Raw genomic sequence first — 18313 nt, 5'->3', positions numbered from 1 at the left:
GTACAGAGGTTTGCAGACTCAGTTAAAAAATATTAATAATTCTATGCCTGACAACCCTGTTGTTTGTATGGGAAATGCATTTCTTTGAGACCTCAAGGAGACTGCACAATTGAATTTTTTTAAAGTGTAGTTTCAACATTTTTTCCACTAAATAAAATATTCAGTTGAAGTAAGAAAAATAACTGACCAACAAATAAGCCAAAACCTAAATGTTTTTTGCTGAACATTTTCAGTTCACTTTCCAAGGATTGGTTTTCTTTTTTTTTTAACTTTACTTTTTTCTTTTTCTCTTTTTGTATTTCCACTGATTACCAGGTGTAGTTTGTTAGATTTATACTTTTTAGTAATTGTTTTTGAGTAATAGGATTATTTAGGATTTGGCAAGAACATGATTTCTTAGTAGAGAACTGGAATTTATTAACTGGATTGACATACTGTAGTAATCTGTTAGGTTGATTTTAAAGGGCTTATGTGATGGGCAAACAGAGTTAGGGAAAAGTCATACTTCGTCATACTTAGGATTAGTCTGTAAATCACAATTCGAAGCTATGGTTTATTATTGTCTTTTCCAAACTCTGGCTTTATGAATGAGCAAATGAAGGAATGTAGTTTGTTCCGTTTGTTTTTGTGCCCACTGAAACTTCTAACCAGTTCACAGAATATAATAAAAAAGCAGAGATTCCTTAACGTTTCCTTCATATGGTTTCTCTTGCTTGCCTATATTGCTTGCCTATATTTTTCTTAAGTTGATTTAATCACATAGGAAATCTGAAGGAAGGATGACTGACATGAATTGGAGCACAGATGGGAAGCAGGGGAGTACTTCTCAAGGCAGAAAGAAAGATCTAAGACTTCCTCCTCCAATTGTTTCTCTTCTTCAAATTCCCATGCAAACATTGGGTTAGAAATCTTTATTTTCTAACACAAAAAATATGGTCAATTATTAAGTATTATAACTTCAAAACATTTTGCTTAAAATTCACTGGAATAGTGAATTTCACTGGATATTTTCAGGTTTAAAAACTAGATTCAGAACTTGAGTCTAGTATTATCTAGTTGCAAAATATAGAGATTTGTTTAGTCAGATATACAATAGTATCAATATAAGAAGGGAAAACACTATTCCAAAATCCCCTGGTAATTAAAATCCTGGTAATTAAAAATATATGTGCAAAGTAGCAATGGTTTTTATATAAATATTCAAATAATTTTTTTGCAGGGTTTCTCCATTCTATAAATCATGAAGATCACCTATTTTAGGTGTTTCTAAATATCTGTCTATTCTTTAATTATTTGTTTGTAATTTCAGGTTATAGCTGGAGTACCTCTTAAGAAAGAATATACGGAAGAGGTGAGAACATTTCCTGTCCCTATTAAAATCCATTTTTAGGAATATTTCCTCCAAATAGCTATAACTAAATGGCTTAATCCAATGTATTGAAAAATCTTTTTCTCCCAATGCCATCCAACTCATCCAATAAGGTTACCTATGGAGGCCCTCCTCATAGTTCCAGAAAGTAAAGTTCACAATCCTTTGGGAATATGTGTTTATTTGTTCAATTATTTTGTTCAGTTACATACTGCAAGCTTCCAACCATAGGCTGACCCAAAGCAGTTAACAAGGAAAAAAAATCAGACCTAATAAAACTCACCCAAAGTAACCATCATATAATTATCAAAAACATCAACAAAAAATCAAAATAATAAGTAGAAAAGTTGTAAAATAAAATTAAATATGCAATTATGCATAAAATGTATACATGCATAAAACACACATCAGCAATAAAAATAGGTAGCAAGTAGGGCTGCCATGAGGTGAAAGGTAACAGATAAAAATATATTTTGAGGGGTTTTTTTCTTTAAAAAGAAGAGGTTTATTGAATAGACATTAGTTTTTCGAGATAGTCCAGAAACTCAGGAATACCAGTAATATTTTTATTGTAAGGCTGCATCAACAGAATCATCATGTGCTAATGTGCCTTTTGCAACTTTTGTATGTATTATTTTTAAGAGGTGATGATATTAGTATGATGATTTATTTAAAACTGTTTTTTCTTATTGTTTTCTTGTAAATTGCTCTGGGTTTCAGTAGGAAGAAGATGGAAAATAAATTTGGTATTTCTGGAATATTTTTAATGGCAAAAAATAACAAAGTCAAAGGTTCTGAATATTGTTGTGGGTTGCTCAAATAATTAGCAGTGAAAGGATCATACTTCTTGTCTTTCAGAAACACACACTCATATTTACATAATCTATTGCTAGTATTTCTCTTCTCTGTTTTCACATGCTATTTTTTTTTCTTCCATTCACATTCCAACATTGATTCTTTTTTTTTTACTTCCCTGGATTCCTGACCTAACTAATTTTTTTTTTTAAAAAAATTTATTGTGAGCACGTGCACATGCACTTTTTACATGGGGCTCCCAAAAATGTTGAAGATAGTGATAGCCTCAAAATGCTCCGAAAATCTCATACAGCAGGTCCACATGACCAGTGATGTGAATTCACTCAAACATCTTGATCAGCCAGTAATAACATTAAAAATATTGTTATGTAGATATCAGTGAATATAATTTCATTTATGTATCAGCCCTAGTGGACTTGAAAGGTTTTCAGTAGAAATTTCATATTCTAGTCCATATTTCAAGTATCCCTCAGCTATGGAAATTAACTGAGTGACTTTGGGTCAGTCATTGCGTCTCAGCCCAATCTACTTCAAACGGTTGCTGCTACAGGAAGAAAATGAATGGAGATCCCTATGTAAGCCACTTGACACTTCTAGAGGGTAGAAAAATATCATCAACATAACGGGAAAGAAAATAATTAATATATAAGATTCAATTCAATTTCCCTTACCTATTTTTTCCTCTTAGCCCATTTTCGTTTGTTTATAGGGAGTTTGACAGGCATTTCTGCAGAAACCATAAAACTGTTTTAAGGTACTTGGACATAAGAATTAATGTAGGTGGACAGAATTCATTGCGCTGATCCATATTGTATATTAAAAACACAGTAATAAAACATTTTTCTGTTAGGAATAAACAAACAGAACAAATGTATATTTGTTGTTGGTTTTCTTTCATTTCCCATACAGAATCTCAAGTTGGTGTCAGATGGTTGCAGCAACTTGCTGAAGCAAATTCAAATTACTCAGCAGTTTGGGGTTCCTGTTGTTCTGGCTCTTAATGTTTTTAGGTAAAATAATTTGTTTTTCCACACCTAAGAAAAAAAAGTGAGATTGTTTTTTATATGAACTAGATGTGAATATTCTATCTTCTATTTTTTCTTCTGAAATCAATTTCTTATTAGTTAACTTTTGTGAGACGTGGGTGGATTATTACCTTTATTGTCAGAGTACAACATGTGTACAATGAGATTGGCTGAGCCCAGGGGTGGGATTCAAATTTTTTAACAACCGGTTCTGTGGGCGTGGCTTAGTTGGTGGGTGTGGCTTGGTGGTCATGTGACTGGCTGGGTGTGGCCAACTCAACATCACTAACTCGAGGCACGCATCTCCTCGCCTGGCTTCTCATGACTGTGGGGATGCTGCAACAGTTGTAAATGTGAAAAACGGTCATAAGTCACTTTTTTCAGTGCCATTGTAACTTTGAATGGTCACTCCACACAAGCAAAGTACCAGCAAAGGAGGGGAAAAATACTCCAAGAAGTTCCAGAGACAAGAAGTCTAGTCCTGCCAAGAATGTAATAAGGGTTAACGGAGAGGCAGTTTCTGTAAGCAACACCAGAATATTTCCTTCCTGCCTTCCTTACAGGATTAGGCCAGTAATTTCTTCTAACAACCGGTTCTCCGAACTGCTTAGAATGTTAACAACCGGTTCTAGCGAATAGGTGTGAACCTGTAGAATCCCACCCCTGGCTGAGCCTCACTTCGTGCACCCCCCCCAACACAACTCACAGTGAGGACAGAAGTCCCTAACCCAGTCCCAATCTTATTACACTATGTGACCTTGTTGCACAACTCAAGTCTATCATACTATGTTGACATGAAGTTATTTTCCGTTCAGAAGTCTGACAGCCCATGGATAGAAACTGTTCTTCAGCCTGTTGGTGTGGCTGGCTATGCTTCTATATCTCCTACCTGATGGTAGGACAGTGAAGAAGTGCTGACTGGGATGTGAGTTGTCCGTAAGAATTTCCCTCACTCTTCTAAGGCAGCGAGCCCTAGTGATGTCATCTAGTGATATCAGGGAACAGCTCACGGTGTTTTGTGCTGTGCTCACCACCCTCTTTAATGTCTTTCTATCCGTGGCTGTCAAGCCAGCATACCACACCATAATGCAATATGTGAGGACGCTTTCTATTGTGGACCGGTAAAAGGAGATCATCAGTCGTTGTTCCACTTTATTTTTTCGCAAGACCCTAAGGAAATGGAGTCTCTATTGGGCCCTTCTGGCCACCTGGGTTGTGTTGATTTTCCAGGTAAGATCTAGACTCCCAGGAATTTAAAGGAGGAAACTCTCTCCACACAGCCCCCCTCGATGTAAAGTGGGGAGGTAGGCTGCCGGTGTTGCCTCATTAAAATATAATTTCAGCATTAAAGAATTATTGGGATATTGATATGAAAGCCAGCAGATGGGCCTAAGTAACAGGTGTGGCATTAGAAGTGATGAAGAAGAAGCAGCCCAAAGGATGTAGAAATAGAGAAATTGAGAAGAACTAAGGCAAAGTAGCAGCTTCGTGACTATTTGGGAGTTATTCAGCCCTCACCATATCACAGACATTCTATGTTGGTTCAAGGTTTTATCCATGAGAAAGTTTTTTGCAAGCATATGTAAAATTCAAAGTTCTAGCCATCTTTGACCATTACAAAGCAGACACTGTAGAATGGGATTTTTGAAGTAAACCTCTTTTCAACTTCCTCTGCTTTCTTGAGACCAATGGCATCCTCAGTTATACCAAAACTCAAGTGCAATGCAGTGACATCATAGAGCAAGTACCACCATTACATTCTTGCATCCCAATGCCTGATGCCAGTAGATAAGGCATGGTATGGTGATGTCATCATGCACATGTTGTGATTTTTAGTTTCTTGCCCTTGCCCTTTCTTTTCCCCTCTCCCTTGCAGACATCCATCCTGAAATTCTTACATTTATTTCAACCGTAATATGAGAAGTGTACTGAAAATGTCATATGTTGATCATCAGTCCTTTCTTTTTTACATTCTTTTTTTCTTAAATTTGTAATTTGTTTAAAGGCCATTTCTGAAAAAGGGACAACCTATCTATTCGAATTATTTGTTTAGAATTTCCCCATGTTTTAAAAAAAACCCAAAGCAGCCTTGTGAAGAGAATGAAAGGATAGGGGCTGCATTCTTCTTCTCCTTCTGCTTTCATTTTTCCTGAAGCTGTTCTTTGCTATTAGTGAATATTTATTAACTATTCAATTTGTAGGAAAAATGGAAGATTTATTTCAAGGTATGCATGCAGAATTTTGTTTTTTGTTTTTGCAAGTCTGCCTCCAACATCATAGACTATGCAATTATCTTGTTCTGACTTTTCTACCAAAAAAAAATGAGACAAGCTGAGCTTCTGCTTGGATTGACTATACAAACTTTTGGACTTCAGACTTGAGTAGATGGTAGCTCTTTCATCCAGCCACCTGTTGAATGCATCTAATCAAATACCAGTTTTACAGGTTCTTTTTGATTATACAGGTGTTGATAATTTTCTAAAGTACAGAATAGTTGTCCAAATGCTTAAGATGCCAAATCTTGCATTGAGACATAGTTCTTATTATTAAGATGATAATATCCTAATAATAATTATTAATAATATCCTAATAATAATTAGGATAATAATATGTGAATATTAATAACACTAACATGGATACAGATTTTTTCTTTTTAAAAGCTGATGAAAATCATGCTGAATTTATTCAGTAATAATAATTTTTTCCAATAAAGTGGAAATTCCAGTAATTCTATTTAAAGCTATATGATACTGGAGGCAAGAAGTCCCACCCTGTATGTAACAATTCAGGTCTTAATTTATGCCAGACATGAGTTATATCCAGTCCTAGGGATAGGTCTATGGGAAAGAAAGTTGAAATTGACCTGAAATGAGTATGTCTGTCTCATAAAGAAGTAACTACAGCAACCGGTCATATAGCAGATATAAGAACAGAAAACACCTTTGTATTAGAGTATATTCTTTCCTAATAAATTTGAATAGCCTTATCACTTCCAACTTTAAACCACTGAATGTAGGTAACAACTTAATTAGGGAGATTGATTAATTGATATCAGCCCAGCCCAACAAGTTAGACCAGATTAAAAAACCAATACCATATAGTTCATAATTACTTTTATTGTAAGTGTTATAGTAACAGAATGTTGCAATTCTGAATGTGCTTCCCTCTTCCTCACTTATGCAGATGAATTCTGCCTATGATCAAAAAATATTATCACAAATGAAATAATCCAGTAAATATTTTGTGGGCAGAATGGACTTTCCTGCTGAGATTAATTTATTCTGTGAGATGGCCCATATTTTCTCACATTATTTTCTTGGCCCAGGTTCAAGATCCTCTTATCTGACCATTGCCTTGCTATCAGCTCTTTCTCCGGTCCTTCAAGACCATTCTTTATTCTCTCTACAGTTATGTATCATTAAGTCAGTGTCAACTCTTAGTGACCATGAAGATAGATTTTTTTTCTCCAGTATGATCTATTCCCTAATCCCTAACCTTCAGGTCTTCCAATGGTGCACCATCTAGAATAGAATAGAATAGAATAGAATAGAATAGAATAGAATAGAATAGAATAGAATAGAATTCTTCATTGACCAAGTGTGGTTGGACACACAAGGAATTTGTCTTGGTGCAAATACTCTCAGTATACATAAAAGAAAAGATGCATTTGTCAAGAATCATAAGGTACAACACTTAATGATAGTCATAAGCGATCAAACCATACTAGGAAACAGTCAATATAGATCATAAGGATACAATAGACAAAGTTACAGTCATACAGTCACAAGTGATGGGTGATGAGTAATGAGAAGATTAACAGTAATCTTCACTGTAACTGAGTCCACTCATGCTGGTCATCCTGGTTTGTTTTTTCCTTCCACATTCCCCATCATTAAAGCCTTCTCCAGAATTAAGGAGAATGACTAATTTTAAATATTTTGTTTACTTCATGCATGCAACCAGTCAAAATAATATTCAAAGCAAACCTTCAATTATATCAAAGAAACCCCTTCAGCATAAAAATATTGGTGTATATTGTACATACTGAAGGCTTTTGCAAAAAGATGATGGAATTCGAACGAGCAGCATGATCTTATTTTTGCTGGCATCTTCTGCTCCCACTTCCTGGAAACCATCTCTTACTTCGAGTCAGGTCTGAATGAGAAGAAGCGGAAGCTGAAGTCAACCTTAAAAGCTCTGCCTGTGATTTAGGATCCATTCGTCCAGGGGCTAATTCTTAGTTAATTAGGAGGAACAGGAAAATTACTAGGAATTGGATGCTCAGAGGTGGAGGATGGGGGAAAGGAAAAAAAAAAGATCAGCTCCTGACCTTTTCAGCAAACCAGTGTCTTTTGCTATGATTAATTTGTAGGTATTGCTAGATATTTGAGCTCATCGTATGTATATAAATTACTTTGCTCTTGCTGGGATTGCTTACTTGTCATGGCATTAAAAATGAAACAGTGCAAAGTTTGTATGCATAAGTATCCAATGACATTTATTAATAGAATTAATTTTTCCAAATCTACTATTGTCATCCTGGAGAACCTTTAAGTGTACAGTCAGTCCTCCATTTACAACAGTACATTTACCGACTATTCGAAGTTACAATAGCACTGATAAAAGTGACTTATTTATGACTGTTTTTCACACTTATGATCATTGCAGCATCCCCAATGGTCAGAGGTGGTATTCAGCAGGTTCTGACCAGTTCTGGAGAACCGGTAATGGAAATTTTGAGTAGTTCGGAGAACCGGCAAATCCCACCTCTGACTGGAGATTTTACAGTATCCTTCCCCTGCCACGCCCACCAAGCCACGCCCACAGAACCAGTAGTAACAAAAATTTGAATCCCACCATGGCCATGTGATTTATATTCGGATGCTTAACAACTGGTTCATATTTATGACGGTCGCAATGTCCTGGGGTCATGTGATCATCTTTTGCGACCTTCTGGCAAGCAAAGTCAATGGGGAAGCCAGATTCTCCTTAACAACCGTGTGACTAATTTAACAGCTCCAGGGATTAACTTAACAAATGTGGCAAGAAAGTTGTAAAATGGGGTAAAACTCACTTAACAGTTTCCTTACTTAGCAACATAAATTCTGGGCTCAATTGTGGCCATAAGTCAAGGAGTACTTGTATGTGCCCGTTTAAAGGGGCCATAGCATATGGAGCTAGTCCAGAAAATGGTTTCTCTCAAGTGGAATAGCAGGCAAAAGCAAGCTATAGGTATATGAGTTACACGCATAAAAATGAAGAAGGCACAACTGCTTGTCTATGTAGCTGGGTTTTGAGTAGACAGGCCCACCCAGAGGCTAAGCAGAGTTTTCCTGCATGGTGAATGGTGCTGACAGCAGCAGAAAGGTCCATCTCCTCTAAAGCACACTGTCCTTCCTCCTCCTCCTCCTCCACTATTCTGCAGGAGTCCATCTGTGATATTACTCTAAGTCTGGGTGGGAGGCTCCAAACCTGAGGTTGCATTGAACCCCCCACATTCCTTAAACCAACCCTGCCTATGATTAATGAATACCATTACAAATGAAATAATCCAAAACTCTTTTGTTGGCAGAACGGACTCGCCTGCTGAGATTAATTTAGTCTGTGAGATAGCCAAACAGTCTGGAGCTTTTGATGCGGTCCCTTGCCGGCACTGGTCAGAGGGGGGCAGAGGAGCTATGGAGTTGGCTGAAGCTGTAAGGAAAGCTGCTAACCAACAGAGCAACTTCAGATATCTGTATGACCTAGAGGTAAGCAAGGATGCAAGAGGCAACACGTGATAATACCTGTAATCATTCAGTCATTATATTTATCAGTACCGTGTGTGTGTCTGTCTGTCTCTGTGTGTGTGTATGCACACGCACACCTTTGAGTCAGGTTTATTCCTTGTGGTTGCCTTGACAAGTCCCTGGAGTTTTCTTGGCAAGCTTTTTCAGAAATGGACTGTTCTATTTTGAGTTCAGAACACTATTTTGAAATTAAAACACTACAATAATGGTTGAAACAGACCACTTCAACTGTAAAACAACTGTTTTGATCTCAAAATGTGGCTTGTCAAATTGGTAACAGCTTGAATTAAAACATTTTGCACTCCCTTTTTCAGTAAATATGTTCAATGTCCCTTTCCACTCTTACAGTATTTAGCTCAAGTGTGTTTCTATTTAGGATAATATTTTGGATAAGCATGAGGTCTTTACCTTCCCCTTCATCCAATTGCCAAAAGTCAAAAGGAAACTTTCATTTTTTTCAACTCCTTCTTTGATAGCAGCAATGTCATTTTTAATATGAGATGTAATGTAAAATATTGTATAATCTTTGTTCAGAAGTTAGGGTGGGGGGTTGCTCTCACAAGGAATAAAATGGGAGGCTGTTGCTTCAAAAAGCCCTGCAAGATCCTACCAGAGCAGTAGAGACTTTTCCACCTGCTCTTTCTAATACAGCCTCCTCAAAAGCATAAACGTTTCTATGCTAAAGATGCATTTAAATGGAGAATTGACCAAAAAAAGAGAAACCACCTCTCTGTTCACATGGGGCTAGAGTACCATCCTTCTTAATCCCAGCCAACAGTTCTTTTTCTCATAAAGGTCTATGTGTGTAAACACACCAACCTCCTCCACATATTTTTAAAATTTGTTCCTGGTGTGATCTATAGTTGACACACTTGTCAACTCCATGGAATTTTGTAACACAATCATCTCGCATATTTTTATTCTAAGATGTGTATAAAGGAGTAAAGAACCCCCTCATGTACTATTTATTTTCTATGTGATAAGTTACTACTTAACAATTCTTATGTCACACTTTCGGCTCCCAGTTCGTATTGTTATCCAGCGCTTGTATGGTAAGACAGCAAAGCTGTATGAGTCTAGGAGAAGCATGTTCAGCTTAGATATTATATCACTTATGTAGCAAATAGAAAAGAGGAATCATTCTTTTCATTCTATGGTTGGTTCATACCTTCTGACATGGATAAATCTAAGTATGACCATCCTTTCTGGGAATTGTAGCATTTTTATCTTTTTGCTGTACTTAGCAAAGTCCCATGAGATTGGCTACAAAGAAATGATTTAGTGTGAACCTTGACTTAGTTTAGGGTTTTTTTTTAAAACAGGGTTCTTGAAAGAGGCTGCATAGGTCTATGAGTATCTAGATAGGAAATAAGGAGATAGGGCATATTGAGACAAGGCCTTATTTATTCAATTTATATTCTGAAGATATGAGGGAAGCTGGATTGTAAGAAAATGGGTATGGTTTCAAAATTGAAGGAAGACACATCAATAATCTGTACTATGCTAATTATTGTGTTTTGATAGCTGAACATGCATATTATTCAGAAATTCTAGAAATGAAAATCAATCAGCATAGTGAAAACATAGGTTTAAATTTAAAACCATATAAGACCAAAGTAATTACAATAAGTACAGATTTAGAATTGACAATGAAGATGTTAAAGGGATAAATAGCAAGGAAACCAATAATCAAAAATACAGTATGTGACTGATTAGCATTTGGAAGGGTAGCGTTGAAAATCTTGAAAAGGATATTGATATGATGATGGGTCTACACCTACAAACATCAGAGTTGTGCATGCAATAGTTTTACCTCTAAGCCTCTATGAAGAAAGCAAAAGTTGAACTTTGAAGAATCGGATCAGAAAAAGTATCAATGCTTTTGAACCTTGGAGCAGACTCCCAAGAATAGTATGGATAATCAAGAAAAAAAGTAGATCAACAAATCAGCCCAGGGTTCTCACTCAAGATACAAATATCCAGACCCAAACTATCCTATTTCAGATACATTATACAAAGTTCTAGCTCTCTTAAGAAGTCCTTAATGTTTTGGAAAGGCGAAAGGAAAACAAACATGAGAAGTGAATGAATTCCGTTACAGAGGAGATGAAAGACATAAAGGACAGGTACAGATTGTCCTGGAGAAAATGTATCTATGTGATTGGTAAAAGTTGACATAAACTTGATGGCAAAACCATTTCTAAAGTTCTGCATTTCCATCAGTTTACTATCAGAATATAGTTTTGAAATTAAGATTTGTAAGAATAGTGATTCTTCCAAAAAGTAATTGTGTTGTCAACAGTCTTCCCAACCCCTTCCCTTCCTCCTCTCAGTTATTCCCCATGGCCTTTTCCTGCTCTTACTCTTCCCACCCCTCCACCTCAAACTTCTCCTGTGATTCAGAACAACTTCATTTAAGACTGGATCTGGAACAAAAGAGATTTTACGTGATAGCTATTATTTGTCTTTCTGAACTATTTCTTTCATGTTCTTAAGCACCAGGTGGGAAGTGGCTGGATATTGCTAGATGGAAATAAATCTTTTTTTTTTTAACCACAGGTGGAGGTGTAGATTCATGTTACAGTTAAACTTTCATAAGCTCTTTATTCCCTGTATTATGAAACCAGATCTGCCTAAGACGGGTGCTTTGAGTGTAAGAATCTCTCTGTGATCCACATGGCTTGTAAAGTAAAAAGAAAAAGATGAAATTACAAACAGATTTATGAAAGGGCAATAGAAAAGTGACAACAAAAAGAAATGAAAGCTGCAAACTGCTGAATCAGCTGCTGTTTTAGCACCAGGCCATTTCAATCCAGAACACCTTGAACTTTGTTCTGTCTTGGCTCAGTGCCTGACAGTAGATGTAAGGAAGATATAAGATGGCTTCACTGAGCCTCTGACAGGGGGCTATTTATTATTTCTCCCAGCCTACATGGAAATGGAAATGCTAATTTCCAAGCTCAAGGCTATTTTACAAAAATGCATGCATGTGTGCGTCTATGTATAGACCATTCTTGTTGCTGTGATACTGTACTACAGATTAATAAAAGAAACATAACCATCAAAAACAGTCAACTTCACTCTAATCAAAGAGTTTTAATTTGAAAGCATCCAGGAAGGTGCTCATCTTATACAATGATTCAGTTGCTATTTTTCACACAAATGTGGCTCCTTGAAGTTCCTTTATGCAGAAAATAATGCTTTATTTCCCCAGCACTTGGAATATTGGGGTTCTATCTTTGGCCCATGTAGAGAAGGAAGGAGGTAAGGAACGAAAGAAAGCATCCATATTTGAGGTGTGTAGAGATGTAATTTCTAATTAACCATGAGATTATAACAGCAAAGATGGATAACCCTCAGCCTTAAGCCTTCATACAGTATGTTTTACATCTGCTCTTTTCTGGACAGCCGATAGAGAAATGCAGTGTGAAAAGCCAAAGAATATATAATCCCATCCACGGTGCAATAAGAAAACAAATACAAATTTAATTAATTAATTAATCTCCTATGACAAATGTTACATCATAGATCCAAAAGAAAGTCATTGGATTGGACAACACAGTTTCTCTTTCTCTTACACTTTGAAATCTTTTCTTTCTATTGAAATAAAGAGAAACTGTAGGCATTTTTTTTAAAAAAAGGTAAATTTGATTAAACTCTGGTAGTGTTATCAGGGGTTACCTATAAGTGTCTCAGCGCTAAGGCTGGACTAAGAATCAGGCAGGTCCTGGTTTTAAAATTGGGATGTGTTTTTGTCGTCAAATAATGAAGGCAATGGTTCTTTGCTGCTGATATTTCTGAAAAGAGCTGATGCTGTTATGGCTTATGGAGCTGTGGAGAAATAAATTCTATGTCTGCCTTCCATGGCTGACAGTTTGAATGAATCTGTTTCAACACAATGCATACATATGGGGAAATGCATGGAAGTTAGATTGCTTTTAACCTATTAGTCTCAGGTCTTATGATTCAGAGTAAACTCAAAAGGGGCTTATTGTTCTATAGAATGAGCATCAGTTTGCATGTAATGGTAATTCCATAATATCATACATCATATGCCATTCGAACATACATTGTTGCACGTTCAAATTTATCTGGAACACTTTCATTGATGAAACAGACTAGATTCAGGACTACAGTACACATAAATCAACAGTACAATCTTTAAAGCCACATCAAGTTTCCTAAATGAGGGGATATAAATTTAGATGAAAGAACACAAAGATATAATTTTTAGAGGGTAACCCTCAAAAATGGGGGCAAGGTAGGAGCTTTTGAAAACTACATGCTATTTAATTTTTCCATATATTATACAATAATTACTTTCACTTATTTAATGAAACAGTACAAAGAAAAATAGGGAAAAAGCAATACAACAAAAATCTGATACACATATTTACATACAATATGTTTATCAAAATGTATTTGTTTATATATATTTTACACAGTATAAAGGATAACCCGAATAAGTGACCTACTGCTATACGCAACTCATTCATACATCACAAGTAATTTTAGATTTACAATCCACTGAGTAATAAGGGCCATACATTTGTCCTTCCAGTGTTGAAGGACTAATGAGAAGGTCATAATTTTTCATGTTATAGTATACAGTTTTTAAAAACTATGGACTTTGGAAAATATTAAAATTTATCTCAAAGTCAAATTAATTTATGTAATGACTTAATAACAGCACTTGAAAAGGAGGCAAAATCCATAGTATAAGCAAAAGGCTCTACTAAAATTATTTGTCATGTATACCTATCAATATGGTGAATTCCAGACCATGTCTAAATGAATGTCAAATCAATTTTTTCTTTTGTTTGCCTTCATTTTCATAATTACTGTGGACTTAAAATACTCTTAGGATGTTATAGAGCTGCAAAAATAATTCATCTGGCACATTCAAATTATGGCAAAAAAACCAACTTCTTAATCCTTAGTTTGTATACTGTTGTGTTTATACAATTGCCAATAAACGTGGGTCACTGAAATCTATTATCATGTTAGTTGGTGTCACATCACATTCGTCTATAAATGGCCTGTTCACTATGTGTTTAATATACTGTGAAAACTGTAATGAAATCCTCTTCACCCTGTCCTGGGAGATTCTGTAATTTAGTTAATATTTTGTTTAGAAAGGGAGTAAATGCACATTATTTCCTTCTCACAGAGGCTTAACTGATTAGTCTGCTTCCCTGCAACTGTTGAAACATTAATGATGCTTTGTTGCTGGGTCTCCCTTGTGCTTGGAAAAACCCACTGCAGGCATAATTGGAATAAATATTAGGATGCTTGAATATTTGAACAGAGCTCAAACAGCAACCCGCACACTTTTGCACTGGATAAGAACTATTAAATATAATTGAGCAGTCTCAAAATAAATCCCTTAAGAAATATATCTATTATGCTAACTAGAATTGATTTTGACAGTCTAGAACTTTATATAAAAAGTAATAGCTATTGTCCATGTTGTCTCTGTAAACAAACATGAAGGAGAATTGGGAGCTGTCCTTAATGTTCATGTGGATGAAAATTAGAAGATTGGTTTTAACCAGAGCAGTCTGACTCCAATTATAAGGTCATATGTTTCAGTAGCATTGGTTTTGAATGAATTATGTTTCTGATATCCTGTAGCTTGTGATTTTTATTTAGCTGTTTAGAAATTAAACTAAAACAAGTTACTTTTGTCTCATTGCAATTGTTAGAATGGACACAAAATATTTTGCATTTATTCCCATCTAAGGAACAAAGATATTTGGTTCTCTTTAGTTGTGTCACTGTTGTTTTTCTATATACAGATAGTCCTCGGCTTATGACCGCAACTAAGTTCCAAAATTTTTGTTGCTAAGCAAGACAGTTAAGTGAGTTTTGTCCCATTTTACAGCCTTTTAATAACTGCCACAGTTATTAAATGAATCACTGCAGTTAAGTTTGATCAAAATCTGGCTTCCCTACTCACTTTGGTTGTCAGAAGGTCTCAAAAGGTGATCACATGACCCTGGAACACTGCAACCGTCATAAATACACTACATGCCAGACAGTTGCCAAGCGCTCAAATTTTGATCATGTGACCATGGGAATGCTGCAACAGTTCTAAGGGTGAAAAATGGTCATAAGTAACTTTTTTCAGTTCCGTTATAACTTTGAATGTTCACTAAAGGGATAGTTGTAAATTAAGAACTACCTGTAGTTTTCTGTATTGAAGTATATGTGTTACAGTTCCCAAGCCTGTTTTTACATGTATAAGAGCTAGAAACTTGCTTATTGTCAAAGAAAAACATTTTTAGAACACCAAATAATATGCCTAATATAATGCTTCTATGGGAATTTAAGCAATGCTTATAATTCTATCCAGGGGTGGGATCTGACCAGTGTAACTACCAGTTCGGTGATCCAGGGTCATGTGATCACCTTTTGAGACCTTCTGACAGCATGCCAGACGCGCGCTGCACGTGTGTGTATATCATCATCATCTAGTTGCCCGGACAGCTGAGCAGCGCTGCACGCGGGTGCGCAGCGGTTCAAAAAGCACTTTTTTCCTGCTTTTTCAACCGCAGCTGTGTCGCACAAAGCAGCTGCGGTTGAAAACACAGGAAATAAAGGTCAGGTAAGAGCCCGGGCGGGCGGGCTAGCCAAAACAGCAGCAGACATAGAACTGGTTCTATGTATGCTCTCTGTTTGCTGCTTTTCATAGCAACCGGTTCTACAGAAATGGACAGAACCAGTAGAATTCCACCCCTGATTCGATCTCAAAAATATTATCCTGGAGGGACTTCCGGTTTGAAGGGCTTCGGTGACAGACAGAAATCCACGATCGTGCGCGGTTTCTGTCTGGGCTCGCCGCTGGAGTGCCCCGAGCCGGCTGGTTTTGGTAGAGGTGGTGAAGAGGGGGGAGACCGCCAGCAGGGTCGAGGAGAGCCGCATCTCTCCTCCTTAGCTGGCCATTACTCCCTTTCCCGAAGGCGGTTGCAGCGGTGGTCAGAAATGGCCACCTCAAAGAAGAACTCGACTGGAAAAGAATGTGTAGGAGGAAGATAAGAAGTGAAAGTTTTGGCTGACCGGGTTAAATTGTAAATGCAACAACCAAGGTACCCTGGAATTTAAAGTTACAAAAAATAACATCGCTCCCAAAGAAGAGTCGGAAGCAGCGAAGGAAAGTGAAAAGGGAAAGGTTTGGCTTTTTTTTCTCTCTCTCTCTCCTTCCCTATACTGACAACTAAGAGACTTAAATAAGAAATTGGAAAAATCCGCTTTGACATCAATAGGCAATTAAGCTGAAAATAAAACAAAACGCCAAAGGGATAATAAAGATTTCTGGACATTAATTTTTTTTTTTTCATAAGCAGGAAGGGAGAGAAAAAGAATAAGGGCAGGATCTGGAAGAGGGAGGAGACTGCCTGGAATTAAAAAGAATCTACAGTAAAACTTCAACAAGACTTCTAAAAGATACATTTTAACTGAAACTTTGCAACTAAATAGTAACCCCAGGAAGAGAAAGTGGGGGAAAAAAGCAAAAAAGAAACAGCTTGCGTGTATTTGGATTATTTGGTGATCTTTGGATTCTTGGTTATTATATTTGAATGACTAAAATCAATCAGGTGGTTGTTTAAAAATTTATACAATGGCACCACTTCTGGATGAATTGAAAATGGAACTTAAAAAGTACAAAGAAGATGCACAAGAAGGGAAGGGTTCTTTTGGCTTCATTTTTCAATTCTTAGAAATGGAGATTTGGAACTATGAGAAACAACAAGAAACAACTGCAAAACAAGAAGACTGGGACAAAGAAGAAGCCATCTTTAATGAACAAGCAATTTTATGTGGGGAAGAAAAAGGAAAGGGGGGAAAGAGAATGGAGAATTTAAGACTTAAAAAAACAACCAAAGAAAAGAAAAATAATTCAAAAAATAAGTATAATACTGGAAAGCAACAGAAGAGGGGAATACAGAAGAGAGAAATAGAGGTAGAGAGGCAAGGGGGTAAAAAGGGGAGAGAGAAGAAGAGAGGGAAGAAGGAAAGGAAAAGAACTTACAAAGGACCGGAGCAAGATATAGAAAAACAGGACCTATTTAGAGATAATGGGTGAAAATCTAACTGAAAAAGGGATTCTGTAAAGGTACATAAGATTGTATTGTTATATTAGTAATAGAAATAACTTTAGAAAATTGGAAACAACGTATGATTAAAATGAGGGATAAAATAGTGTAATTTAGTGAAATGTTTGTGAATAAAATAAGTGAAATAAAATAAATGAGAAAATTAAATTAGGAAGGAACGGGAACATTTTAATTAGTTAATGTTTTATAAAATATAAGTGAAGGGGGGGGGAATTAACTATGGAAAGCTTATAATTGTTCCCATAGAAGTATGATATTTAATTGAAAAGTAATGTTAAAGATGTTAAGACTTTAATGAATATTAATATTAATGATCGAATTGAATTGGAATGGAATGTTGTTTTAATTATATACATTTATAATTTTTTCTTTTTTTAAGAATACAGTGTGTATTTTAAGAATGTACCAAGCAGAATCCGAATGGAAGTTATGTATTATATTGAATGTTACAACTTTAGGGAAAAGATATAAAGGCATCATACTCCAATCAGTAACTACAGGAGAAATTTTGTTTAATGAGAAAAGATAATAGATTTGAAACAGGACAGACAAAAAATATAAATACAATGATTTGAATTGAGATGAGATAATTAAAATAAAATTGAGAAAATTAAAAGAGGGGAGAAGCTATGCAGAAAATGTAAAATAGTAATAAGATATGGAATAGAATATAAAAATGAGCATGAACCTGAATTTGTGTCTGTACGAAGAAATGTAACCCGGGATTATGCTACTTTCAAAAAAGATGTTTTATTTGTATTTTTTTTCTCTTTGAAAACTCAAATAAAATTTACAAATATGTATATATATATTATCCTGGAAGACTTATACAGTTTATTTTAAAAGTCCCATCTGAACTGGAATTTGAACTGGAACTTGCCACCAGTGAGCAGCTTTCTGCTTAAAATGTTAGTATGACCTTTTGAGACTGCTTGAAATTCAAAATGTCAATTCTCTTTGATCTGGCTTATAGAAATCTGGATAGCTTTTGGGAATTCCTTGAATTATCACAAGCCCCACAACCATGTTCTATGTTATCTGGGAACAACCAGAGAGAAAACAGAGTAGTCCTGGAAGTGAACTTTCACTGAACCACACCATTGCAACTCTTCTAATTCTTTGGAAACTCTTTGAACAAAGTAAAAAGCAGTATCATCACTGAAAAGAGCTTTTTTGAGTATTTTTAAAATAAAAGAG

At 35.9% G+C, this 18313-nt stretch overlaps 1 protein-coding gene across 1 annotated transcript in view; it reads left to right on the top strand.

The window, feature by feature from the left end:
- Positions 1-18313, top strand: part of MTHFD1L (methylenetetrahydrofolate dehydrogenase (NADP+ dependent) 1 like) — a 131987-nt gene that overhangs the window by 78631 nt on the left and 35043 nt on the right. Inside the window, exons 22-24 of the mRNA XM_087970117.1 lie at positions 1310-1351; positions 3095-3195; positions 8783-8960. Coding sequence (XP_087826243.1) covers positions 1310-1351; positions 3095-3195; positions 8783-8960 — 321 coding nt within the window. The remainder of the gene's footprint in view (positions 1-1309; positions 1352-3094; positions 3196-8782; positions 8961-18313) is intronic.

The sequence above is a fragment of the Notechis scutatus genome, chromosome 1 (genome assembly GCF_049901735.1).
Source record: "Notechis scutatus isolate UNSWTSFEM ecotype Mainland chromosome 1, rNotScu1.2, whole genome shotgun sequence".
In the NCBI taxonomy this organism is placed as follows: Eukaryota; Metazoa; Chordata; class Lepidosauria; order Squamata; family Elapidae; genus Notechis; species Notechis scutatus.
Note: the sequence above shows the minus strand (reverse complement) of the source record. Positions and strands in the feature narration are given on the sequence as shown.